The sequence below is a fragment of the Xenopus tropicalis genome, chromosome 5, assembly GCF_000004195.4.
Source record: "Xenopus tropicalis strain Nigerian chromosome 5, UCB_Xtro_10.0, whole genome shotgun sequence".
Classification (NCBI taxonomy): domain Eukaryota; kingdom Metazoa; phylum Chordata; class Amphibia; order Anura; family Pipidae; genus Xenopus; species Xenopus tropicalis.
The window spans coordinates 148,585,150-148,612,228 of NC_030681.2; the positions used below are offsets into that span (position 1 = coordinate 148,585,150).

Consider the following 27,079-nt stretch of genomic DNA (forward strand, 5'->3'; position numbering starts at 1 on the left):
AGAGGATTTCGAATAAACCTACGAAAACCTTGAAATCCTAATTTTCGTAAAAAATTCTATACAAATTAAATTGTTTAAAAACCCACTCAAAACCTCTAAAACCACGTAGCAAAGTAAGCTTTTCACACTGGAAACGGACAGCTGCCACTTACTGATACATGACCCCACCATATTGACTTTTAAAGAAGATATGGTCCCGCCGGTGCCTGCTGCAATTGAACCTGATGTGTCAACACAAATATCTGTTAGCAAATTGGGTGCAAGTTGCAGCTAACATTTTCAGAGTGGGTATGGGGTCACTTCCAGAGCACAACGTTAAACTGCTATCGCAGGGCTCCCCAACCTTTCTTGCTTGTAAGCCACAGTCAAATGTAAAAAGATTTGGGGAGCAACGCAAGCACCATAAACGTTCATGGAGGGGCCAAATAAGGGCTAAGTTTATATGAAGCAGATTCTGTTACTTGTCACCGTAAGAAATAATTCCAAATTCTTTTCCATTGTGTTTGTCAAGCAAAATAAACTTCACTTACACTATATAAATAATATAAATCTTGGAATTGCCCATCACAGCAAGCAGGCAGGCGCCATTTTGTGGGCATTGTAATTAGGACAAACTTTGTATCACCCCAACTTCTAGTTTATGTGCCAGAATAGGGGACCTGATGCCCATGTCCATACACTGGCTACACAATTAGATGGTGAGGAGGGAGGGGGAAAGTGAGTGCTGAATGGAAAGTGAAAGCAATTGTCTGCCCAGCCTCTATGCCTAAGGTATAGGGGCGGGAAAGGCAATATATGATGACAGATGGTATTTTTTAAATGCCTTTATAGTGGGTATAGATGTCTTAACAAAAAAAGGAATTTGGTTTCATGTTTAATTTGAAAAGGACTTTTATTATACAGTTATGTCTGGGTGACAGGTCCCCTATAATCCCTGTACCCTGCTCATAGCAACATCGTTCCATATTTTTAATTCAACTGTTACTTTATAGTCAATCAAATAAAATCTGAAATTTTCCAGCTGTGTCTTATTATGTATCATGTACAGTAGAGGGAAAAGCCAAACTTAAAAACAAACAACCAGCTTATTACTCTACTGCCCAATCACCCAAGTCTGGGGCTGAAAAAGAAGTACAACAAAGTGGATAAAGATCACAACATAGTGCTTACAGACGTACCTTGGACCACTTTAGCATCAGGAGCACAGGCCCAGGGTCTTAGGTAAGTCATGCCTACAATCTGTGGCTTCTCCTATACGTTTGCTACGTGTTTATTAACCTATAGCAAACAAACAGCAGGCAGCTGTTTCAAAACCAACATCTAATTGGCTTATATGGTTAACACAAGTGGGTAAAATTAGAACGTTTTTATTACATTTTGTGTTGGCGTGGCCCCTCCAGCCTGCAGAACCCAAACTACAAATGTAACTCAAGATAACAAAGTACATTTTAAGAGGAATATTCAGTTAGTCAACGCACTAGCCTCAGGCACGAGGCAAAGCACAAACAGTATGTTGCATAGGGGGCGTAGCGATACCAACGTCAGGGGTGAGATCAAGTTCCTCCCCAGGTGGAGCCTGAAATGTGAAGTTCTGCAGGAGGCTTGTGAAGAACAGGAACAGTTCCATTCTAGCCAAATTCTCTCCGGCACAGCTTCTGCGGCCTAATTTACCGAAACAACAGATATTGGGGTATGTAATGATAGACACAGAATAAAATTCCACATGAATAATGGAAATTCTCAATCTCATTCAACAATGTAATAATGTTCTTTAGACTGTCTACTGCAGTGTGAATTTATATTGCGCATTGTAATTGTAGTTTTATGGCCAAACTATATAAGTGTGCGGCCCCTTCAGTACCTGCTGAGAAGGGAAGGAACGCGTCGTTTTTCACAAAATGTCCTTCTGAGTCGAGGAAATGTTCCGGGTAAAATTCATTCGGCTTCTTAAAGTAATTCTCATCTTTCAGTACAGATGCCAGCAATGGAATTACAAAGGTGCCCTAAAGAGATGAACATTGTGCATTATAACATTTTTATAGTTTATTTTATTTATTATTTATATAGCGCCAACACATTTCCAGAGTTTATTCATCATTCACATCAGTCCCCGCCCCAGAGGAGCTTTTAATCTAAGGTCCCTATCACATTCACACACACTATGGTCAGTATAGTCAGAACCCAATTAACCTGCCTGTATGTTTTTGGAGTGTGGGAAGAAACCCACGCAGACACATGGAGAACATACAAACCCCTTGCAGATAGTGCCCTGGCTGGGATTGAACTCAGGACCCAAGTGCTGCAAGGCAGGAGTGTCAGGGACTGAGCCACCATGCTGCCCATATATTGAGCATTTAGAAAGGAAAAAAAAATTTTATTTATTAATAGCTGAAAGCTAAAATTCTCCATTTTAAATACAATTCTGAACATCCTATAGGAATGAATAGAAAGTGGGTGGGTTTTTCTGTAGTGAGGTCTAATATAACACTTTGATAAATCTGCCCCTACCTTGTCTCTGCCCACAATGGGACAACCCCTGTGTCTTCCCATTCTCTGCTTCAACCAGTCTCCACTAAAGTCCCCTCAACATGTCCCTTATAATGTCCCAGTACAATGTCTCTTGTGTGCCAAGCTGTAATCCCAGGATATGACCTCACCATGTTTCTCCCCATAATCCCACAGGTATAGACAAAATGTCTGCCACAAACATCTAACTTATCCTTCACTATGTCATCACCACAACCTACAAAAATCTATACTAGGTCATGTAGTTGGAAGCCTTATATGGGACCATTCAATTGCTTTCTCCATGTATAGTATTAGACTTTGTGGACCACATATCCCCACCCCACAAAACTCACACATATGGTTTGGATAGTTTACAGAGCCAGCCACAAAAAGGACCAAAGCATGACTTTGTAAAGCTCTGCCTCAATGTTTTCTAGATATGATTTGGGTTATTACCATACATGAACGATATAATGGAGGTGCACTGTGAGCTCCTAGGACTGAGGTCCTTCTGATGTCCACACAACCAGCAGGGGTATCATGGAAAGGATTTTTATAGGAGTTTCCTGTTCATAACAAATATGTTATAGCCACGAATGAGCCCAGCAATATTCATTACTTCTTACTTTGGGTATTAGAAATCCCCTGAAAGTGACATCCTTTGTAGTTGCATGGGGGCCATTCATTGGAAAGATGTTGGCAAATCTCTGGATTTCATGGATTACAGCATCAGTATAGGGCATCTCTTTCCTGTGCTCTGCTCTGGGCTCAGCTGAGCCAATCACTTTCTCTATTTCATCTTGGACCTTCTCTGGTGACGATAAAGGAAATAAAAATATCAATGTCATTATTCAAGCCCTTCCAGGGGCTTATTATTAAAATATTATAAATTATAAATCAAAAAATAGGTCCTGCATCTGCATGTCTTACTCTAACTCAACTGAGCATGTGCGGGCCCCAGGATTGCTGCAAAAGGGCAGCAAGGAAGAGGATTGATCGTCTCCATTTACCCCAGGCCGGTGCAGTTTTCTCCCAGGAGTTTTAAGTAAGCAATTACAATCACTGGGGGGTTCCTAACATTTGGCACCCCCTAATAATTTAGGCTTTCCTTTTCCCTTAATATCACTCTTCCAAGCTATGTAATGAATATAATATTGACCAATCATGGATATAAAAATCAGTAGATGTTGTGTAAGGTTTTGATGCTGAGAAAAACAGTTCTTCCAAGTCTGAGAGATATTTTTTTACCAAAATGTCATCCATTTCCTCAATAAAAATCTCTGTACAGAATATTCTATGGCCATATCTTTTCCTAAAAAATATAGCCTTCCTATGAATATATAAATTGCTGTTTTAGCCATTCAGCCATAGCACTATATTCTATGTACTGTATCTATCTATCTGCCTATTATCTATCTATCTATCATCTATCTATCTATCTATCTATCTATCTGCCTATTATCTATCTATCTGTCTATCATCTATCTATCTATCTATCTATCTATCTATCTGCCTATTATCTATCTATCTGCCTATTATCTATCTATCTATCATCTATCTATCAATCTGTCTATCATCTATCTATCTATCTATCTATCATCTATCAATCTAACTATCTATCTAACTATCTATCATCTATTGTGAGCAATACAAGGAATACAAACACTGTTTGGTGTATTTTTCACCATTGTTAAAAGTGGCATAATGTTAGCACCGGGTAAAATGCCTGTTTGTGCAGCAGCTAATGATGTTTATCATGGAAAAGCCGTGAGTCCCTGGAGTAAATGGAGGGTTAATAGGATAGGACCTCCATTCCGTACTCCAGTTTAGTATTTTGATTTGGCCAACTGTAAGTAGCTGCCTGATTAGGCTGCAGTTGAGCAGCAAATAAAATGATATTGAGTTGAGACTCAGGTAGTTTGCAAGTACATAGAGTATGGTGTGATATTGTTATACAGAGAGGTAATGTTCCACTGCTTCCTTACTTTGGATTTCTGGATATTTCATCATTAACAGAAGTGCCCATCTCAGAGTCGTTGAAGTTGTCTCCATGCCGGCAACAAATAAATCAAACACGAGTATTGTCAGATTGTCATCGTGGAAATATTTTCCAGAATTAGGCTAAAAAATGAATTACAAAACAAACTTTAGGTTGTGAATGACAGTTGAACTTGGCGAAATTGTATCCACACAAATGACCTCCATTCTACATTTGGAGCTTTATTGAGTGATGGCACCATGGTCGGTCTGACAAAACAAAGATCCAGACTGACTAATGACCATGATCAGCCTGTGTATGACATTACTGTCCAATCAAAAAGAGACTGCAGCTCTACTAAGGCATAGATTGTAAGCTATTGCCATAAGGGGCATCATGGCTTTCTGTATTGGTTTGTATAACAGCCATGAATGAGAATTCTTTTTGGAAGTTCCATTTTAACTGCAAAAGATTCTTGACTAAAGGTTGAGACAGTTGAAACCTCAATGCTGATTGGTGTTTATGGGGTGATTCCTACACATCTTTAGGTGACTATCCATAATACTCATTTATACAAGTTAAAGGGTATGAATGCAGAATAAAGCCGACTGTACCTCCTGTTGCCTGGAAAGGAATGCATCGATGAGGTTTCTCTGGTCATTTATGTCCAACTCGACTTTTTGTTTTGAAAAAGTCTCTCTAATAAATTCCAGCAGCTCCTGTGCGTTCTTATAAATGGATTTGTGGCATCCGGGTATCCAACGCATTATAGAGGGGAAAGTGTTGTAGAGCTTGTAAAATATAAACCGTGAACAAACGTTATTATATTATTAACAGACTGCCATTGTATCCTTGTGAAATGGGGCAAAATACAGTTACAATTTGCAATTGTACAATAAGCAATCACATAATATTAAACGTAATATAGAACGTATGTTTACGTGCTTACCATGGCTATGCGGCTTGCCATGAACTTCGTGTTTTCATTCACTAATTTCAGGAGTCTCAGCAACGTTGGATTTTCATAATGAAATCGATGACTGAGTAAAATGGAAGCGATTATGTTGGCTACAGCTGCGTTCATTATCATAGTGGTGTCAAAGGGTTTTCCTTCAGTGTAAACATAGACAAGGTCATTTCAGCACAAATTCTAGTTCTGCATAAAATTCCTAGCGAAGCTGCCCAAATATTGCCATTAATATGACTAACCAAACTTTAGGATTGTGTGTGTGTGTATGGGCTCCTATAATGGTCACTTTAGCCAATCAACCTTTGTTGTGATCAACCCAAAACTGGTCAGGCTGAGTTAAAAATAATACAATATACGATGACCCATTTTGGTGCACGTGTGGGGTTGTCTGGCAACACTTTGTTCGGCTGGCCTGCACGTTGGTTTAGCAGTTTGACCAGTCATTGTGTTGGATCTGACCAACAAACAATACTGACCTCCGTAGGAGCTAAACTTTTGCACTAAATGATCACATTCTTCATTGATCTTGCTCTCTATCGTCTTCTTCCCCATTCCAAAGTCTCTAAGTGTCGAAAGAGCAAAGCGTCTCATCACCCTCCAGTTCTCACCATTGGAAGAGAGAATACCTTTGCAGAAATAAAAACTGTGTTTTAATCCAGAAAATCTAAAACAGAGACATCTATTGCTCAGCTGCAATGTCTTCAGTTAGATGGTCCTGCTCTAGATGGACATACTCAATCTCAGAGGATGCTTTTTTGTCCAATGGGAGTTTGTAATAGGGACTTGTATTCATACATTGTGATCTCTGCTTCTGTGATAACACCACCAGCTTGGTCAGCCACCATCATAATCAGGGCTGCCATCATAAATCACGAGGCCTCCTCACAACAAAATTTTCTGGGCCCCACCGCGCCCAATGGCCCCTCCCATCAGTACAAAGAACACACAGACTTAAAAAGTATCAGAGCCCCCCTAACACAGTTTCCACCCCTAACGCTATGCTGGCCAGGGCCCCTATACACAGTGCCCCCAATTGCCCCCTAAGACAGTGCCCCCATACATAGTGCCCCTCATACGCTATGCTGGCCAGGGTCCCCCAAAGACAGTGCCCCCTATTGCCCCAATACACAGTGCAGCTACAGTAATTGCCCCCCATACACAGTGCCCCCCTAATGCTATGCTGGCCAGGGCCCCTATACACAGTGCCCCCAATTGCCCCCTAAGACAGTGCCCCCATACACAGTGCCCCTCATACGCTATGCTGGCCAGGGTCCCCCAAAGACAGTGCCCCCTATTGCCCCAATACACAGTGCAGCTACAGTAATTTCCCCCCATACACAGTGCCCCCCTAATGCTATGCTGGCCAGGGCCCCCCATACACAGTGTCCCCAATTGCCCCCAAGATCCGGCTTCTTATTTGGCTTCTTCTGTGGCAGCTTCTTCTGTGATGGCAGCGGCTCCTTCTGCAGCGACAGCTCTGGTGACTTTGGGCTCTGTTGCTCCCTGTGCATACTGACGTCACACGTACACACGGGGCGTGACCAATCAGATTGCATTACGGATGACAGGGCCCGTAATAAACTAAAGGGGGCCCGAGCTAGTCAGAAAACTGTAGCACTGCTGGGCCTTTAAAAGTGAAGATTGCCCGGGCCTGGGACAACTGTCCCCCTTGTGCCCCCCTGATGGCGGCCCTGATCATAATCCTCCATTCAATTCAAGTTTCAAGCTTTAAATGGAGAGCAAAGTGCACTGTGGTTAAAGCCAACAATATATGGTCCTATATTGTAATTCTGCCCCTATACAGTTCTCATTTGCAAAAGGAATTACAATATAGGACCATATATTATTGGCTCCAACTGCTACAGAGTGCCATTCTCCTACATCCTTCTATATCAAAGATTAATTTAGTTACGCATAAAAGTATCATGCATATGTTAAATTTCAGATGCATATACCTAGCAACAATAAAAAATTATCTGCCACTCACAGTATAAATTAAAGATGTCCAGATCTCTTCTCGAGAAGAAAAGGATTCAGATGTGCAGATGTAAGTAATTTTCTATCCACTAGACAGAGGAAGTACTTTAAATGCTGGCTTCTGTAGGGGACTGATAAATTAGTTACCCTTTATGTTTGCAGGTGGTCCCCTAAAGTTTATAGACAGCTAAGTTGGGTGCTAAATCGCAGTTATGAGGGGACGCTGTTTCCAGAACTTGTGTAACAGTATGGTCCTGGCTGTTCCATAACTAACCAGGAGGGGTTGTTAGGCGGATGTAGGCCCAGCAGGGGAAGTTAGTTTATATTTCTATTATAACTCATTATAGGAGTGCGAGTTAGGATCAGGGTATTTGGTGAGCAGCCTGATGCTTCTATGAGGAAAGCAGAAGGATAAGGGTCCTTAGTTTACCATCTCAGGATAGGGACACAAGTAAAGGTGGCCATACATCTGCTCTCCCGATATCCCCACCTACGAGTGGGTGATATTGGGCTAATTCGGGCCAAACGATTGAATTAGAACAACGGGTATAGGTGTCCGTTAGTTCGGGAACCGCATCAACAAGCCGATGTGGTCCCCGATCCGACTAATTTTTAAACCTGCCCGATTGATATCTGTCTATCTATTTCAGGCCAGTTGTTAGTGCCCCTACATGGGCCCATAAGCTGCTGAATCAGTCTAAGGGACCCATATCAGCAGCTAGAATCGGCCCGTGTATGGCAGCCTTTAGGGACTACTGTAGCTCGCCTAGGTTGGAGGGCCTGAATTTTGAAGTTGGACATTTTTAAGTTTGACTATCCATAGAGTGGTCACTGGCCCCTGTTGGGCAAACACTTCTGAAGGTTCTTTGACTATATGCTTAACAACTGTATCATCTGTGACTAATGCCCAATACACAGGTGTTATATCCATGCCAATAATAGAAGGAATCATTGTTTTTATGAACCACTGGCGCCCATTTATTGCGCTCACTGAGAATTATAGTTCTGCAACACCCGCCCTCCAGAGAGCTGCTATAGTCCAGCACTTCCATTTACCAATAACCTTACACTTCCAAGTCACTAACAAATGGATAAGCCTTTACCTTTGTTCATTTCATTTTTGAACTGATTGTGCTCTTGTTTAACCAAACCCCCCCCCAAAAAAACAAATAGCAATGTTTGTAGCAGTGACTAATAATTAATCAATTTGTATTAATCAAATCTTACCGTGGCCTTTGGCTACATCATCAAGCATAGGCATGGCAGGCCGGTCAGCAAACTCATCATTGAGAAGGGCATCTTTCACTGTATCATAGCCACACAGGACAACCGTCTTCAATGGTCCTATCTGAAAACTGCATACAGGGCCATACTTTTTAGATACCTGATATTAAAAATGAATTTAATTTAATTCACTTGACATTGTGGCTGTTACTTTACATTACTAATGTATACTGCTATATAGGGTAGGTAGCACACAGTGGCCTAGATCATAGGTCCCCAAACCTGTCCTTGTGACTCACCAACAGCTCATGTTTTTAGAATACAAACCCAGCACCACTGGGGCAGAGATTGTAGCACTGATTATGATGGTCCCCTTGGCTCCCCAAACGTGGCTCCTGATGAAGATTAAATGGGAATATATCCATAAAGTGTAGCTCTATGTTTTTCCCAAAACTTAGGGTGGTGGCTTTTTTGGGGGTAAGAACCCCTCAAACCCCCATTTTTACAAGTAGGTATATACTTTTTGTAGGGTAGGTAGACCATAGTGGCCTAAATCATGGTTGCCCAAACCTGTCCTTGTGACTCACCAACAGCTCATGCTTTTAGAATACAAACCCAGCACCACTGGGGCAGAGATTGTAGCTTTGAGGGTGATGCATGGTCCCAAAAATCCACAGTCTTCTGAGAAACAGAGTATATTAATGAAAATATATCATACGGTGCAGCTTTATGTATTTCCCCACACTTTTAAAGTTAGGGTGGCCTTCACTGGCACACATCTTCTTACTTTTTTGGGGTGAGCACCCCTTAAACCTCCATCTTTTTTTCAGTAATGCTAGATTACAATGTCCTACAGGTGCCTTTGTCCCTTTTTAAAGTAGGTATCTCAAAGTAAACAATATTAATTAAACAAAAGGATGCATTTATAGCCCTACACACAACCCCTCAACCCATGTTTGTAGCTCAGGGGGCATAAAAAAATAGGGTCAATGAAAAGAGAATTAGAAACTAACTAAGCAAAAACACTTTATCATTTTTATGTAGTAATGAGCAACTCTGTCCAATTTGCTTTGCTGAAAAATTTCAGCAACTTTTTTTTATGCAACCATGACTTTTTTTTGCCTTGACTTTCATTTCACCTGAAGATGTTTTACCTTTAACAATGCTTTATAGGGTTGTTTCCTATCCATAAGGAGTAAATTGCCAATAACTGGAAGGGGTCTTGGACCCGGAGGGAAATTCTGACAAACATTCCTTTTCCTGCCAAACAAAACAAATCCCAGAAGAAGGCAAATAAAGGCTGAGAGGAGTATTGTCATTGGATCAGCGGCCAACATGGTTCCACCCTGACCTGTAGTGAGAAACCACAATAAAGAACATTTCATAATTATATTATCAGCTCAGATAATCAAGCTGGCTCCAATGTGTATTATACAGGCCGGGGCCGGCAGCGCACACCCAGTAGGAGAAGCAAGTACTTCTGCCCGGGGACAGGACAGGTTGGGACAGGAGTTCAATTAGATCTATTTGTTCAGTACTATCAGGTGTAAGGGGGCACTGTATGTAAGGGGGGGGGATATTTAGGAGTAAAGCTTCCCTAGCATCTTCCTTTGCCACCTTGGGAAGTCTATATGTCACAGAGACTATAGGGTGTGCTTCTCACCCGCTGCCCCTCCTGTATGCAGCACATACCAAACATTATTTAGTACAAAATATAAAACATTGAATAATATTGAATATAGAGAAACCAATACATATTAACTCTCTAAATTAACAAACAGAACATTCTATAAAAAAGTTACCTGACTGATATTTCTCCTTTACTGCAGTCACAGGTAGGGCTGGGAGCACCTTGGTTTATTCCTCTCCCAGCAGGGAATAAACAGCCCAGACAGGATTGGCACGTGTTCCGCCCTTTGACCGGCAGTAACACAATGCTGAGATTACAATACCACAGTCACTAGACTACTACAACTTTACAATTACCCCCAAGGATCAATGCCATCTGTCATTTGTAGCAGGAGTACTACAGGCAAATGTTAGGCACCCCCCAGTGATTGTAATCACTTACTTTATACCCCAGGCTGGCGCTTCTGTAAGGAGAAAACCCCCTAAAATCTAAACAGCATGAAGGATCTCATATGTTTCCTGTGGTGTTATTGGTTAACGTAACTGTGTTTTGCACATACAGTATGTATTTTTATGTATATAGAGCTACTTATGCACACAGCACTGTACAGCAGAAGGATAAATCAGCAGAACAGGGGTCATTACAATAATAAATACAGATTACAGTTACATGGGCCAAGTGTCAATGTGAAAGAGAAGCTTCCGCTATGTATTATTGTACTGACCCCTATTTGTTCTATTGTTCTGCTGCTCGGCACTGTGCACATAAGAAGAGCTATAAATACAATAAAAATATACTTACATATGTTTCACACATATATATCAACAATGCTTCCGACCCCAGGATTTTCACCATAAATCATAATAAGAACCACTCACCTATATACAGGATCCCTTAGGCTTCCCAGTAACCCTGAGTCCCAGGGTCCCATACAGAGCTCTCTGTTCTTCCCCTCGCTTCCTATACAAACAAACATATATATCTTAAATTTCTTCTTGGTCGGGTCAGGGAAACATAACCGTCCAGCCCAATTTCCTCTCAAAACCACTGGATAAATGTCTCTTGCTCTGTCTCAGACCCAGGGAAGAGCAGTGAGGGGCTGCCGCACATACCTGTTGCACCCACATTATGCACATAATATTATATATATATATAAAAATACAGGGGAGTAGGAGTGAACTTCTGAAGCGCCTACTGAAATAAACAGACTGGGAGAGGAGGGGTTACTACTGGGGAGGGGACACTGGGAGACAATAATAAATAAAGAAAAGAATTCTTGTGGAATGTGGAGCTGGCAGAAGGGATTGGAGAGCAGGAGGGGAGTGAGAGAGAAATATCCTGGTAAATATCAAGCAAAAATACAAGTGTAGTTGAAGGTAAGGAGCAGGGATTTATAGCTTACTGGGGCTGGGTATGGGTGGGAGCCATAATGTGATGTTAGAAGGGAAGAGGAGGAGATATCTTCTATTTAGAAGAGGATAACACATTGTGAGCAGTTGCATTGAGTAAGGATTGCAGGGGCAGCGAGACAGAGATAGAGCAAGTTGCACGAGCTGTGGCTTCTGTACTAGACTACTCCTAATAACCGCTGTGTCTTGGCTCTAATCTGGAATAGAAAAGCCGCAGGTCTCTTTATCATCCCATGGTCAACGTGCAATGCGGCCTCACCCCTCACCCTAATGCCATCCATCCATCCCACCCCCTTTTACCAAAAGGAGACCACAACACCACCAGACATGTTTGACTTGTTGGATGTGGAACAGGCCACAGCTTAATTAGATGTTCCCAGTTGATAATCTTCAATTCATATTAACTTTAAAAACAGTTTACACAAAAGCTATACAATAAACATAAATTAACACACATTTAAACAGATGAATATTAAACATCCTTGAGATTAACTAGCCTAATTCTTTGTCAGTATATGGCAATAGGATGCTCCTTTCCAAACAATGAAGTATTAAAGTACCAACGCCACCATCACCGCTGGAAGCCCGTAGCCGCCATCTGCTGCAATCATCCTGCCTCTACGGGTACGTAGGGGCTCCAGCTACCCAACAATTGTACAAGATTACCTTATGGCAACTGAACCCTCCAAAGCAAAGAAAGCCTTAAACCGGTATGGCTGGCTGCAGAAATAGAGACTGCACTCAAGGAAAATTTCAGCTGGGGAGTTTACCCCATTTATTGGGCGGTTACCCCTTCGTCAGGATAGCCACACAGTGAAAAAACAAAGCTTAAAACAGTAATGGAACCCCACCCCTAATCAGTAGGTGAGTGATTGACAGGATAATTAAGCACCACCAATCCTATTCAGGAACACATTGTTTGTGAAAAAGTCCAGCACAACAAAAACATTTTTAAAAAAAAGTCAAATACAGAAAAGACCAATATAAATTTCTGCAGAAGTCCCATTCTCACAATATCCAGAGTATAAATGTCAATTGTTTGTGAAAAAAGACCAATATAAATTTCTGCAGAAGTCCATTCTCACAATATCCAGAGTATAAATGTCAGTTGTTTGTGAAAAAGTCCAGCACAAAAACACCTCTTTTATTTTAAAAAAATCGGACAAAAAAGACCAATATAAATTTCTGCAGAAGTTCATTCTGGCAATATCCAGAGTATATGGCTGCATTTAACACCACTTTGCCCACATTGCCCAGGACCCCACTACCCTACCTAAAGCTGTGACAATAAACCTATTACTAAGCTGACTGCCACTGCCCAAAGCCAACTAGGGCGGCATGGTGGGGGCACTTTCGCTCGCTAAGCTGAAAACTGATCCCTCTAGTTACCTCACACCTAAAATTCCCAATCACCCTTTTAGCCAATCACCATTGAGTTGTAATCCACTCAGCCAATGGCCTTCCCCTAAGCATCGTTCCCAGGGTGATCAAACGGCTTCCTCAATTACTTCTTTATTTATTTATTACAATGGAGAAGACTAACTGGGATGAAGTAGAAGGGAAATAGCTGAATACACCCTAGTGGTACAGTCAAATAGGGTTAATTACCCTGCATGGGGGCAAAGGGACCCTGTGCCCTGAGGTGCAGCACTTGGCTCTTCTGGACTGGACTGCCCCCTGTCTGCAGACTGGGGAGGGCCAGGTTTTTTGTTGATTGGTTGCTATGGTTCATGATACCTGAATCAAACCTGTTATTGCTTTTTTCCCTATCATTGACAAAATGTGTGTAATTTTGTTATGTTTTTTCTAATTGCAGGTATAACTAAAAGCTAATTGCCATGGATCCGGTCTCTGTACTTCTGTCTGTCGTCATTTGTATTTTTCTATATAAAATCTTCTATGGCGGGAAAGAAAGACCTGAGAACTCCCCTCCTGGGCCCAAACCATTACCCCTCATTGGGAATCTGCACATGATTAATATGAAGAAACCCCATCTAACATTTATGGAGGTAATAACTAATACTATCACCTGTTTTAAAGGGAAACTACACCCCCAGAATAATTACCCAACAGAGTTTGTGTTATGTTAAGTGACCTATTAAAGAATCTTAAACTGGAATATATATATCAGTAAATATTGCCCTTTTACATCCTTTCCCTTGAGCCGCCATTTAGTGATGGGCTGTGTGCTCCCTCAGAGATCAGCTGACAGGAAGTGATGCAGCTCTAACTGTAACAGGAAGTAGTGTGGGAGCAAAAGGCAGAACTCTGTCCATTCATTGGCTGATGGGGCCTAGCATGTATGTGTGCCTTGGCTTGTTTGTGTGCACTGTGAATCCTATGATCCCAGGGGGCGGCCCTTAGTACTTAAAATGGCAGTTTCCTATTTAGGATTACCCAATGGCACATACTGCTAAAAAAGTATATTTTTATGAAAATGGTTTATTTAGATGAAGCCGGGTTTTACATATGAGCCGGTTTATGTGATATATTTTTACAGAGACCTACATTGTTTGTCATTTGTCAGTGGCCCAGGGGGGTGGCTTGTTAGGGGGGGTTTGTTTGGTTTACTCCATATTATTAATATAATCAATTATATTGATTTTTTCATCTTACATGATTGTGTTGCTGTATGTTACAATGCTTTACACACTACGCATTGTTTATAGGTGACTGTATCCCTTTAATTAATATAAGACATTATTTAAGAAGCATATAAAGCATTAATATTATCATTATTAAGCTGACAGTGTCCCATTCATGCTTCCAATACAGCTGGCTGAGAAGTACGGCTCAGTATACAGTGTTAAGCTCGGGACGCGAGACGTTGTAGTGCTTTGTGGCACCGACACAGTGAGAGACGCTCTTATCAACCACGCCGAGGAGTTCTCGGGGAGGGCAAAAATTCCAGTCTTTGATGAGGTTTCTAACGGACATGGTAACTATTCAAAATAAATTTAAAGTTAATTTATAGGTATTTAATCTACAGTCTGGTCATTCTTCTATGCGACAAAACTGTAATTTATGTAAGAATTATATTCTTATAAACAGCACGTTCCTACGTCAGAACATGCTGTTTATAACAAATGGCACATCCAGCTGTTGCTCTCTCCAAGCAGCTAATTTACCACCCAGTCCCCCTCCCGCCTTTCCGCACTTCCGCACTTCCTCACTATACACGGCCCTGTCACTGGCATCTCCTGTCTCACGTCCTTCTCAAGTGTCCGTCCGTCCTGCCTTGTGCTGCTCCCTCCCGGTCTCCCTCACCCACCCCTCCCTCTCCGGTCCTGTTTCTTGCGCCGCTCCCAGTCCTTATCTTTTATCATGTTCACAACAACCTACAAACAAATGAAACGTTATTGTCGGTAAAGTTGGAAACCATTGGCTAAGTTGCTGGCTATTGGGATTGTGCAGTTTGGCCAAACAAATAGATGAGGAAAGTGCCAGTGGTAGGTAACAGGACCAAGGGCTGATTGGCTGGACATTTGTGGATGATGATTCACAGTTACCCAGGTTGTGGTCACACTAGAGGGAAGCTTGATAGGCCATTGGCAGATTGTTTCACGAAATGGCTGAAAAAATTTGCAGCGTGCGTCTAAAAATTGTCGCAGGCGACGAAATAATAGCCGCGTGACTAAATTATAGCCGTGGGCAACGAAATAATAGCCACGCGATGAAATAATAGCCGCGGGCGACGAAATAATAGCCACACGACGAAATAATAGCCACACGGCGAAATAATAGCCACGCGACGAAATAATAGCCGCTGGTGACAAAATAATAGCCGCGTGACAAAATAATAGCTGCGGGCGACGAAATAATAGCTGCACGACGAAATAATAGCCGCGGGCGTCAAAATAATAGCCGCGTGACGAAATAATAGCCGCGTGACAAAATAATAGCCGCGGGCGACGTAATAATAGCCGCGCAACGAAATAATAGCTGCGGGCGACGAAATAATAGCCGCGGGTGACAATTTTTTTTGACGCGCGACATTTTCGTCGTTTCGCAAATTTTCCGCTGTTTCGTGAATCTTTTGAAAGATTCGCAAATTTTTCGGCTTATACTTTTAGCAAATGTCGACTATATTATCATGTTTATCAGTCAAACAGGGTAAAATGGTTGATTGTAAGCTCTTTTGGGCAGGGCCCTCTTCACCTCTTGTATCGGTTATTGATTGCTTTATATGTTACTCTGTATGTCTCCTTGTAGATTGTAAGCTCTTTTGGGCAGGGCTCTCTTCCCCTCTTGTATCGGTTATTGGTTGCTTTATATGTTACTCTGTATGTCTCCTTGTAGATTGTAAGCTCTTTTGGGCAGGGCTCTCTTCACCTCTTGTATCGGTTATTGATTGCTTTATATGTTACTCTGTATGTCCAATGTATGTAACCCACTTATTGTACAGCGCTGCGGAATATGTTGGCGCTTTATAAATAAATGTTAATGTAATGTAATGTAATGGTTGACACATGGGTTAAGCTACAAGATCCTATGTAGGAAGAAGGAAATATATACAAACTTGAAGGGTTCTGAGTCTCTGGCATTTTGGTCAGGGTTGGACTAACTTTAGTCACAGCATTGTCTCTATATAAACAGATGGATAAGGCTAAAGGTGGCCATACACGTGGCGATCTAACATCGTAAGATCCGCCACACACCATTCAGGGCTGAATCGGCAGGTAAGGAGGTAGAAACAATAGGATTTCTACCTCCTTCTGCCGATTCAGATCTGAAGGGAGAATTTTGGTCAGGCGCCTTCTATGGCGCCCGATCAAAATTTTCCAACTGGTCCGATCGGTGAGTCATCCGATATCAGCAGGTTCCTGCGATATCGGTCGACTCGCCGACATACCATACACGCACCGATTATCGTACAAAACGAGGTTTCGTACGATAATATCGGTGCGTGTATGGCCACCTTTAGATTTTTTTGTTTCTCTGTTTATTTTTCTGTTTAGGTATTGTCTTTGCTCATGGGGAGAACTGGAAAGTAATGAGAAGATTCACTCTATCTACACTAAGAGACTTTGGGATGGGGAAAAAAACAATAGAAGACAGAATTTCTGAAGAAAGTGACTGCTTAGTGGGCGTTTTCAAGTCGTATGAAGGTAGGAGCGAGGGTGTATGGGGCAGATTTACTAAAACTCTAGCGTTTCTCATTTTTTTCTGTATAATTCAAATAAACTCATTGTCACCAATGTCTGACATTTACCTATAGTCTGAATGGAAAAAGTACATGTGGGAAAAAGTTGCAGAAAAGTTGCCGCATTGAAATCTTTACTTTTTCAAACCATTGCGCAAAAAAACAGAGTCAAAAATCCAAAACCTCCAAAGTTGTAAAGCTCACAAACGTTCCTCCAGGAAAGGGAAGGGACATCTGCCATTGACTTCTACATGAGCTTGGCAAGATTTTCAGCCATTTTTAAGCATAGTAAATCCAAAAAAAGTTGCAGCTTTTTTTTGGCGGCTTTCAATGCTATAAAAAAAACTGAAAAAACAATCTGACCATTAGTAAATGGCCCCCTATGTGTTTGCATGTTGGGGTGGGCCATAAAAAATAATGCAAGGGGAAGCAGGAACACTAGCAGGTATCTCTTTACTGGTGAATTTACTTGCCCCATCTCCTACATGGTGCTTGTCAACTTCCTATCTGAATGTCACAAACTGCCTCATGTGACTGAATGTGCTAAGTACATACCTCTATAATGTTAAAGAAACATCTCCTGGTTAAGACCCACACGATTGTCGTTCCACCAAACACCATTCCTTCCTACAATCACCACCACCTGGGCCCAGATAAGAGAAGCTAAAATTGTGAGCTGGGCCAAAAAAGTGTTATACACTTACCCCTTCTTCTTTCCTCTATACCCCAGGGAAGCCATTTGATAACACCATGATAATGAATGCGGCTGTAGCCAACATCATTGTGCACATACTGCTCAACCACCGCTTTGAGTATCAGGATCCAACGCTGCTCAAGCTTATAAACATAGTCAGTGAGAATATCAGGATTGGCGGAAGTCCTATCGTTATGGTAAGAATTTGTTCCCAGAATCCTTTTGGTCTATTTGGTCTGGTATGAGGTGGTCTCCTCAACCCTTTTGACTTGTTCTTGAATCCCCACTCCTGGCTCTACCTAAGCTGATCAGAAAACCCCGCGCTACACTGATGAGCCCTAAGAAGGGCGAAACCGGTCTGTAGTTGGGAATCTGATCAGCTATTATCTTGGCTTCTGCTCCAAAAACCCAGTGGGTGAGCTTTAGCCTATAGGATAAACCCATGTAAATGGGATTTTTTTAAGAGCCTTAAGTATTTTGTTCCCAGAATCCCTTTGGTCTATTTGCATTTGTATGAGGAGGTCTCCTCAACCCTTTTGACTTGTTTATGGAACCTACCCTACATCTACCCATATGGAACTGTAGCCTGAAATCTTTTAGTTCTACAGCACCTTCCCTTTTGAACACTTTGGCACAGTGGTTGGTCATCTTTTACTTGGTCTCCTTCCCAGGGTGAGACATGTTTGCCCAGATCCTTTCCGTTTTGCTTTCTTTGTTTATACAAATGTCTTTGTATTATGTCTTAAAGCTGTATAACACATATCCGTCTATAATGCGATGGATTCCTGGAAGGCACAAAACGGTTGGTGCAAACACCGCAAAACTATATGACTTTCTTAAAGAGACCTTCACCAGACACAGAGAACATCTGGATGTAAATGACCAGAGGGATCTTATTGATGTTTTCCTTGTCAAGCAACAAGAGGTAAGGCTAAATTCAGTATTCACTGTTGTGTTAGTTATAGACAAGTTCTATTTGCTTCAAATACAGGACCTTTGCGCTTGTCTACTAATATTTGTTATTAATATTAACATGACCCTAGGTGCCCTGTTGGCGCTAACTAGGCTAGTAGGCATTAACGTTTAATTAGCAAGGGGATTGCACCAACTATGCAGTATAAGGTATTGAGAGACACCAATAAGAAACTCTGGAGAACTTGTGGCAGAACATGAAAGAGGTAATGGTGCCAGGAAGGGCAGCATCAATGATTCTAGATAAGGTGACACTTAGGGACTGTGGGACGTACTTATTTTGCCACAGTTGCCAGATGAGACCTCTACTGCTCCACTGGTGTTATTTATAAAAAGGTGAACTTTCTTTTCACCTTCAGTAAATATATGCCCCAAGGTTAGGGTGGGAGCAAAGGATAAAGGTAAGGGAAAGTGATGGGAAGGTTACTGTCTTCTCTTATGTCAGGGGTCCCTGGGAGCCACATTTAAATGGAAAAAGTGTTGGGGAGCAACACAAGCATGAAAAATGTTCCTGGGGGTGCCAATAAGGGCTATAAATGGCTACTTAATAGCCCCTATGTGGACTGGCAGCCTACAGAAGGCTCTGTTTGGCATTATACTTGGTTTTTATTCAACCAAAACTTGCCCCCAAGTCAGGAATTCAAAAATAACTACCTGGTTTGGGGGCACTGAGAGCAACACCCAAGGGGTTGGGGAGCAATATGTTACCCCCGGGCCACTGGTTGGGGATCGCTGTCTTATGTAATGGTTGCCTTTAGTTTTGCTTTTATGTTGCAGATATTTTTAGGCAGCAGTCACATACTAAGCCCTCTCCTTATGCATACAGCACTGTATTGATCCAGAAAGCTCCATGCTGGAGCACAAGGACCTGCACCTTTGGGCATTGGCAACAGGGCAGTTTACAAACCATGAAAACCCTTCTCCATAATTCAAAAACATCTCCTGAAATGTTTTGTGCCTTCTTACTCTATAATACACAGTGTATTAACTGAGATATGCAATTTCAGGAGAAGCTTTCCTCTACAAAGTTTTTTCACGACGAAAATTTGACAGTCCTTTTAGGCAATTTATTTGGCGCTGGAATGGAGACGACTTCTACCACTCTCCGATGGGGCCTCCTACTAATGATGAAGTATCCAGAGGTTCAAAGTAAGCATTTTTCATGCTCAGATGGACCCCATTGTTTGTCAGTAGGGCATAGACACAGTAAAGCTGATGGTTGAGGATGGGGCATGTGTAACTGCTCCCAAAGGATCTATTCTATATTTATTCCATAGCTCCCAACTTTTACATGACCTCAACAGCTTTTGGAGGGTGCATTTTTACAGTCATGTCTCTCCCATTTTCTCGCATAATAAATGCCAAAAAAACTAACTTTTTTAGATTAAAAAATCATATTTTTAGTGCAAAAAAGTACAAATCGCAGAAAAAAATGGGACCATTCATAAATGGGCCCCTAAGGGCCACATTTACTAAAACTCTATAATTTCTCATTTATTTTTGAATTTTTAAATTCGACTAAATTTCCTCGAATGTCTGACATTTACTGAAAAAAAACATCGATATGAAAAGTCCATGCGGGAAAACTCAAATTTTTCTAATTGTCACTCCAAAAAAGCAGCTTTTTAGAATTGTCAAAAATCATCAAAAATCCAAAACTTCGAAAGTATCGTGACAAGGAAAGGGAAGGGAACTTTGCCATTGACTTCTACATGAACTCGATAAATGTAACGTGGCGAATTGTCGGATTTGGATTTTTAGCCGTTTAGATGCATAGTAAATCTAGAAAAAATTGCAACTTTTTTCCCGGCGGCTTTTAGCGCTAAGAATCCTGATGGTTTGTAAATGGGCTCCTAAGTGTACCAAGTGTGGGAGGGGTTTGTTTATGCAAAGGCTTCTCAGCGGATAGCTGATTTGTTTTCATTGTGCTCATGTAATCAGGCTAAAAATGCTTTATCTTATTACTGGACATGCTGTACCAACCAAGTAGTTCAGTGGTACTAAACATTTTTCCTAATTACGCCTAATGGTCCCAGATCAGGTCAGAGAGTCCTGAACTGCGTACTTGGGAGGGTTTCGGGGGTTTCTGGGCACAACAGGACATTGCTGAGATAGATGAGAGGCATGACCTAACTTGTTCATTCTATGCAATTATATTTCACTTTATGCTATACAATAATATTTCACATTGTAATTAAAGTAAATACTTTGAATATGGCATTATGGCAGGGATCCCCAAACTTTGTTATACCCATGAGCAACATTTCAATGAAAAAAAAGCTGGGGAGCAACACAACCAAAAAAGCTTTCCTAGTAGGATATTATATATTATAAAGCGCCAACATACCCTGCAGCGCTGTACAATAAGTGGGTTACATACATTGGACATACAGAGTAACATATAAAGCAATCAGTAACCGATACAGGAGGGGAAGAGAGCCCTGCCCAAAAGAGCTTACAATCTACAAGGAGACATACAGAGTAACATATAAAGCAATCAATAACCGATACAAGAGGTGAAGAGAACCCTGCTCAAAAGAGCTTACAATCTACAAGGAGACATACAGAGTAACATATAAAGCAATCAATAACCGATACAAGAGGTGAAGAGAGCCCTGCCCAAAAGAGCTTACAATCTACAAGGAGACATACAGAGTAACATATAAAGCAATCAATAACCGATACAAGAGGTGAAGAGAACCCTGCTCAAAAGAGCTTACACTCTACAAGGAGACATACAGAGTAACATATAAAGCAATCAATAACCGATACAAGAGGTGAAGAGAGCCCTGCCCAAAAGAGCTTACACTCTACAAGGAGACATACAGAGTAACATATAAAGCAATCAATAACCGATACAAGAGGTGAAGAGAACCCTGCTCAAAAGAGCTTACACTCTACAAGGAGACATACAGAGTAACATATAAAGCAATCAATAACCGATACAAGAGGTGAAGAGAGCCCTGCCCAAAAGAGCTTACAATCTACAAGGAGACATACAGAGTAACATATAAAGCAATCAATAACCGATACAAGAGGTGAAGAGAGCCCTGCCCAAAAGAGCTTACACTCTACAAGGAGACATACAGAGTAACATATAAAGCAATCAATAACCGATACAAGAGGTGAAGAGAACCCTGCCCAAAAGAGCTTACACTCTACAAGGAGACATACAGAGTAACATATAAAGCAATCAATAACCGATACAAGAGGTGAAGAGAACCCTGCTCAAAAGAGCTTACACTCTACAAGGAGACATACAGAGTAACATATAAAGCAATCAATAACCGATACAAGAGGTGAAGAGAGCCCTGCCCAAAAGAGCTTACAATCTACAAGGAGACATACAGAGTAACATATAAAGCAATCAATAACCGATACAAGAGGTGAAGAGAGCCCTGCCCAAAAGAGCTTACACTCTACAAGGAGACATACAGAGTAACATATAAAGCAACCAATAACCGATACAAGTGGTGAAGAGAGCCCTGCCCAAAAGAGCTTACAATCTACAAGGAGTAACATATAAAGCAATCAATAACCGATACAAGAGGGGAAGAGAGCCCTGCCCAAAAGAGCTTACAATCTACAAGGAGACATACAGAGTAACATATAAAGCAATCAATAACCGATACAAGAGGGGAAGAGAGCCCTGCCCAAAAGAGCTTACACTCTACAAGGAGACATACAGAGTAACATATAAAGCAACCAATAACCGATACAAGTGGTGAAGAGAGCCCTGCCCAAAAGAGCTTACACTCTACAAGGAGTAACATATAAAGCAATCAATAACCGATACAAGAGGGGAAGAGAGCCGGCCTAAAAGAGCTTACAATCTACAAGACATAGGTCTTTATGCCTCCAAAACGTGCCCCAAGTCAGAAATTGAAAAATAGGCACCAACTTTGAGGCCACTGGGGGCAACATCCAAGGGGTTTGGTGAACAAAAATGTTTCCCTGAGCCACTGGTTGGGGATCACTGCATTATGGGGTGTTTCTGTATGGAGTTGGTATTTTCTCCCCGTGTTTCAGTTCCCTCCCACACTCTAATGACATACAGGCAGGTTATTTGTCTCCACATAATAGGAACATGATACGAACCCTAGATTGTAAGCTCCACTTGCGAATGATGTGTAATCTCTCTAAATAATAATAATGGTTATATGTGGATCCCTTCAAACACTGCTTCATATTCACTTTTATGTTTCTTCCAGAAAATGTTCAAGATGAAATTGACAGAGTGATTGGATCAGCAGAACCTCGGCTCGAGCACCGGAAACTAATGCCCTATACTGATGCTGTTATTCATGAGATCCAGAGATTTGCCAACATCGCCCCTACTAATGTTCCCCATGCAACAACTAAGGACGTCACATTCAGGGGCTTTTTCATTCCAAAGTTATTGTTATTGACAGTTTCCTTTTGAAGAGCACTTTATTTGTAGTGCAAAGGATTTTGCATTACACCCATATTTTACTTTTTCACACTGTGTATACTAAGCTACATATATGTAGGGCTTATTCTACTAGGGGAATGTTGGGGGTGCAAATGGGGGTGCAGGGTATCTTTGGGGTTGAAGGGTATCTCAGGATACTTCTGGAACTACTAGAAGTCTAGACTGATTCAGCTGACGGTTACCTACGGGGATCCCAAAGAGTAATCAGTTATCACTAGGGGACACATTTACTAAACAATTTTGAGATAATTTCTAACTTATAGAACATTTCAGAATGTATGCAAAAAGTTTGTTAAAATTCCACAACTTTTTCATGGTTTTCATAAAATTTCCACGGAAAAAACATACTTTGCGCAAAGAATATAAACATTTTGGAATTGGTTAACGCTTTGGTTACACTTTCCTCGGGACTATCTTTTCACCGGGTTGGATCTGTCGAGTCCCATTGAGTCCTATTGAAGGCATCAAAGCCAGAAAGGTTTTCATGACATAAACTTTTTGGCACTAAAATATTGTGACTTTTGGAACCCAATTGTGATATTTTTGTATTCGAGACATTTTAGAACTTCAGAAATTATCGTGGTTACTCCGAATTTTTACCGTATCGTGTAAATGTGCCCCTTAATGTTTCTGTGGGAATTCTTTTCTTTCCTGATGGGTTACATTCTTTTAAAACATTTTTAGGGAACCCAAATAATGCCACTGCTGACTTCGGTTCTAAGAGATAAAGCCTATTTCAAAAAGCCGGAAGAATTTTACCCGGAACATTTCCTTGACTCAGATGGAAATTTTGTGAAAAATGAGGCCTTCCTTCCCTTCTCAGCAGGTACAGAGAATCTGTTTAATCAGTATAGCTGAATGGCTCTATGCATTTACAGTAGCTAAGTGTACAGTATACCTTTATAGGGGTTACTATTGTATTTCGCAACTATATTATAATATTAGTTATCTGAATGAATAAATGTGAGGACTTTTCAGCGAGAATGTCGAAAAATGATCCATATGTTCACAATAGAATGGTGAGAATATGTACAAACTTCATTACTATGTACAACAGATTGGTTAGAATCAGGATAGAATGATAAAAATGTGTAAGATATACAGTAGTTGCGATAATGAGCAGGATTGAATGAGAAGAATGTGTTGAAGGGGAACGGGTATGTGCAGTGGTGAGTAGGGATGTAGCGAACCTCAAAAAAAAAGTTTGCGAACCCATTCGCGAACTTACGCCAAAAAGCGCGAATATTCGCGAACTTTGCGAACCCCATAGACTTCAATGGGAAGGCGAACTTTAAAACCTAGAAAAGCCATTTCTGGCCAGAAAACTGATTTTAAAGTTGTTTAAAGGGTGCCACGACCTGGACAGTGGCATGCAGGAGGGGGATCAAGGGCAAAAACTTCTCTGAAAAATACATTGTTGACACAGCGTTGCGTAAAACCGCAAAGGCAGCTGGCAGACCTAGCGGAAATACGTTGCGTTTTTTGCTATTTCGCACTATTAGCACCATGGAAATGGGATTTGCTTACACCAGTACTAGGCTGAAAAACGCCATGTGTGGCTTGTGCGGCGTTTTTAGGGCGAGAAAAAACGCAGAGAAAAAACGCAGTGGAAAAAAAACCGCGGCGAACTGAAATTGCGAACATACGCAGAAAGTTCGCGAACTTCCGAACACCCGATGTTCACGCGAATTAGTTCGCCGGTGAACAGTTCGCTACATCTCTAGGGGTGAGAATATATGGGATGGAATAGAAACAGAATTGGGAGAATGTGTATGGCAATATGGAGAAAATGTGTGGCTATAGAATGTGTGAGAATATATATATTAGATAGAAACATGAGTATAACAGCACAGAGTGTAGGACTGAATGGCAGAATCAGTGGGGTAGGGGAGATTGTGTAAGGAGTGAGGATGTGACAGAATAGCATGGTTATGTAGGGTTATATGGTTAGTATTGTGGGATAGAATGATAAGAACAGTCAGGATACAATGGTCATGAACAACAGGAGAGGATAGTTAAGCACAGAACAGAATAGTGGAGTAAAATAGTTGATAGTAAGTTTAACCCAACATATCACTTGGCACTGGAAAATGCATTGAATAAAAAGGTGAAAATGTATATGATCTAATGAGCATCTATTCATTGGGGGTTCTCTTCTATAACCTCTTAGTGCTTTATGAGTAAATGAGTATGAGTGCTTATGAGTGCTTTATGAGTGCTTTTATGAGTAAATCTGACTTGCTGATTAATGTAAAAATGATTTTTTAATATGGACTCACCAGCTTTCCCTCTTAGGTAAAAGAATTTGTGCCGGAGAGACGTTGGCCAAGATGGAGCTCTTCTTGTTCTTCACAAAGTTACTGCAGAACTTCACATTCCAACCCCCTCCTGGAGTTGAGGTCCAACTGACCTGTGCAGATTCAATGACGTCCACCCCTCTGAACCAAAACATTTGTACTTTGGCTTGCAGCTAGAAAAAAATGGCAATACAATCAGTCTTCTAATGAGATGAAAGAAAAAAAATACAACAAATGAAAAAGGAAACCTGTGTGAGAAGGACATGTTAATCCCCAGAGGGCACTGAGATTCTCTTCTATTTGTAGCTGCCATTTTCATAAATATGTAGCATTGTTTTGTTTTTTTTACCATATGTGCATATTTAAATATATGTATTTTCTATGTTTTACATTAGTAGTTTATTGTATTCATGTTTTTGGGCCACAATATAGGATATTTTTATACGTCCCGACGCAATAACTGGTGTTTGAAAAAGTATGTCATTTTTTTCTAGACCAAACATGACATATTGGATTTTAGGCAGATTTACTGATGTAAAGAAATTATTTACAATTTGGGGCCACAAAATAGGGGGGCCTGAAACCAAAAAAGAGTGGAAATGTTGGGTCCAGGCAAGCTGCAAATTAGGAAAGGTCCAGTCTTAATCCTAGCAATTGGTTTTTAGGCTTGGCACATCCTAGCCATATGTCAGTGATTGCCCATGTAAATATAGCCAGCCTCTGTCAAGGCCTGACAGCCCTTAAGGTGCCCATACATGTGAAGATTCCCTCACTTGGCCAAATAGAATATCGTATCTATTTAAATCACCATCTCTGTAACCTAAAAGGCACCTAATCATAGGGCATAAGACTTGTAAGGCTACAGAGAAATGGGCTTATTTATCAATTGTCAAGTTTCTGAATTCGAGATTGTTTTTCTACCTCAACTAAACTCGCATTTTGAATGGTGGCTTATTTAATAATAAAGAAAATATGGCTTGACTTTGCCTAGGCAACTCCCATTGACCGCTCTATAAACTCTCAAACTTGAATCGTGAATTTCTTTCTTCCATAATGGCACCAAGACTATAAACAGTTCAGCAAGGATCATTGATATTATTGATAATTATGTTGAAAATGTTGAATATAACGATAAATATGTCATCTGTCACCACAATCCAAGTAGGAAGGCCAATTAAGGGATGTGCACAACTTGTGTTGTGTAACTTTATAAACTTTATACAGATTTTTAACTCTACTTTCCATTTTATACATAATATATTAATTCTGGTGAATATTTAAATAAAGTTTGAACTCTGAGCAAGGACACAGTCCGCTGTGCAAGTACATTTTTGGTGTTCTGACCATATAAAGGATAAGTAAAATCTTTAAAAATTGCTCCGAGTGCTTTTCTAAGCACTTTTGCTGTTTACAATATTTTTTTTTGGTTTCAGAGTTATTACGTTTTTTAATAATTGGCAGTATAATGAATTTCATTACAGCGTCCCCTGCTGGTAAGTTCTTTTGACTGTACATTTAAAGAGAAAGATGAGAGATACATTCAGAAGGAAAACAGAAAACTGTTGTGATGTTGCTCTGCTCAGGAAAGACTTGAGAAAGGACTTCTGAGGCTTCTGATGTATTTCTCGAGCAGTGTTTTATTACATTTTTATTAAATTTGAAAATGGTTAAAGCTGCCTCCTCGTTGAATGACTACAGTCACTTTGTTCTGACAGATGTGGAAGAGTGAATAGGGGAGTGTAGTTAGTACATGAAGCCAAAATTTTTTTTAAAAAACCCTGTTCTACACTTTGTTTTTTATTTATTTCTAGGCAATAAGAAGGA

The 27,079-nt window shown here is 40.8% G+C and overlaps 2 protein-coding genes across 4 annotated transcripts; one reads left to right on the forward strand and one right to left on the reverse strand.

Annotated features, from left to right (window-relative positions):
• Positions 1-873: 873 nt before the first annotated feature.
• On the reverse strand, positions 874-12,479 carry cyp2a13l (cytochrome P450 family 2 subfamily A member 13 like). Of its 2 annotated transcripts, none has more exons than XM_031901644.1 (11): positions 12,363-12,479; positions 11,166-11,247; positions 9,812-10,008; positions 8,661-8,817; positions 5,933-6,082; positions 5,436-5,596; positions 5,101-5,277; positions 4,494-4,629; positions 3,135-3,319; positions 1,862-2,003; positions 874-1,662 (listed from the first exon to the last, which is right to left on the reverse strand). In XM_031901644.1, exons 3-11 carry the CDS (start codon positions 9,992-9,994, stop codon positions 1,484-1,486), a joined length of 1,470 nt encoding a protein of 489 aa, XP_031757504.1. In that variant the 5' UTR covers positions 9,995-10,008; positions 11,166-11,247; positions 12,363-12,479; the 3' UTR covers positions 874-1,483. The 2 variants fall into 2 exon arrangements, with proteins under 2 accessions (XP_031757504.1, NP_001004878.1); NM_001004878.1 differs by lacking the exon at positions 12,363-12,479 and adding an exon at positions 11,400-11,461 and having other exon boundaries at positions 1,352-1,662.
• LOC100494424 (cytochrome P450 2K1) lies at positions 11,574-26,927 on the forward strand. 2 transcript variants are annotated; one of them, XM_018094493.2, is made up of 10 exons: positions 11,574-11,628; positions 13,513-13,705; positions 14,472-14,634; positions 16,655-16,804; positions 17,570-17,730; positions 18,282-18,458; positions 19,513-19,654; positions 22,717-22,901; positions 23,643-23,784; positions 25,254-26,927. In XM_018094493.2, exons 2-10 carry the CDS (start codon positions 13,535-13,537, stop codon positions 25,430-25,432), a joined length of 1,470 nt encoding a protein of 489 aa, XP_017949982.2. In that variant the 5' UTR covers positions 11,574-11,628; positions 13,513-13,534; the 3' UTR covers positions 25,433-26,927. The 2 variants fall into 2 exon arrangements, with proteins under 2 accessions (XP_017949982.2, XP_002944453.3); XM_002944407.5 differs by having other exon boundaries at positions 11,579-11,663.
• Positions 26,928-27,079: the final 152 nt, after the last annotated feature.

Bases quoted from the DNA above. Each gene is read 5' to 3' on its own strand.
- cyp2a13l (XM_031901644.1), bottom strand. From the start codon at position 9,994: ATGTTGGCCGCTGATCCAATGACAATACTCCTCTCAGCCTTTATTTGC. The intron at 6,083-8,660 runs GTAAGATTTGAT...ATTTCTGCAAAG, and splicing joins TGATGTAGCCAAAGGCCACG to GTATTCTCTCTTCCAATGGT. The intron at 3,320-4,493 runs GTAAGGAAGCAG...TATCGTCACCAG, and splicing joins GAAATATCCAGAAATCCAAA to AGAAGGTCCAAGATGAAATA.
- LOC100494424 (XM_018094493.2), top strand. From the start codon at position 13,535: ATGGATCCGGTCTCTGTACTTCTGTCTGTCGTCATTTGTATTTTTCTA. The intron at 19,655-22,716 runs GTAAGCATTTTT...TGTTTCTTCCAG, and splicing joins GAAGTATCCAGAGGTTCAAA to AAAATGTTCAAGATGAAATT. The intron at 22,902-23,642 runs TTATTGTTATTG...AAACATTTTTAG, and splicing joins GGGGCTTTTTCATTCCAAAG to GGAACCCAAATAATGCCACT.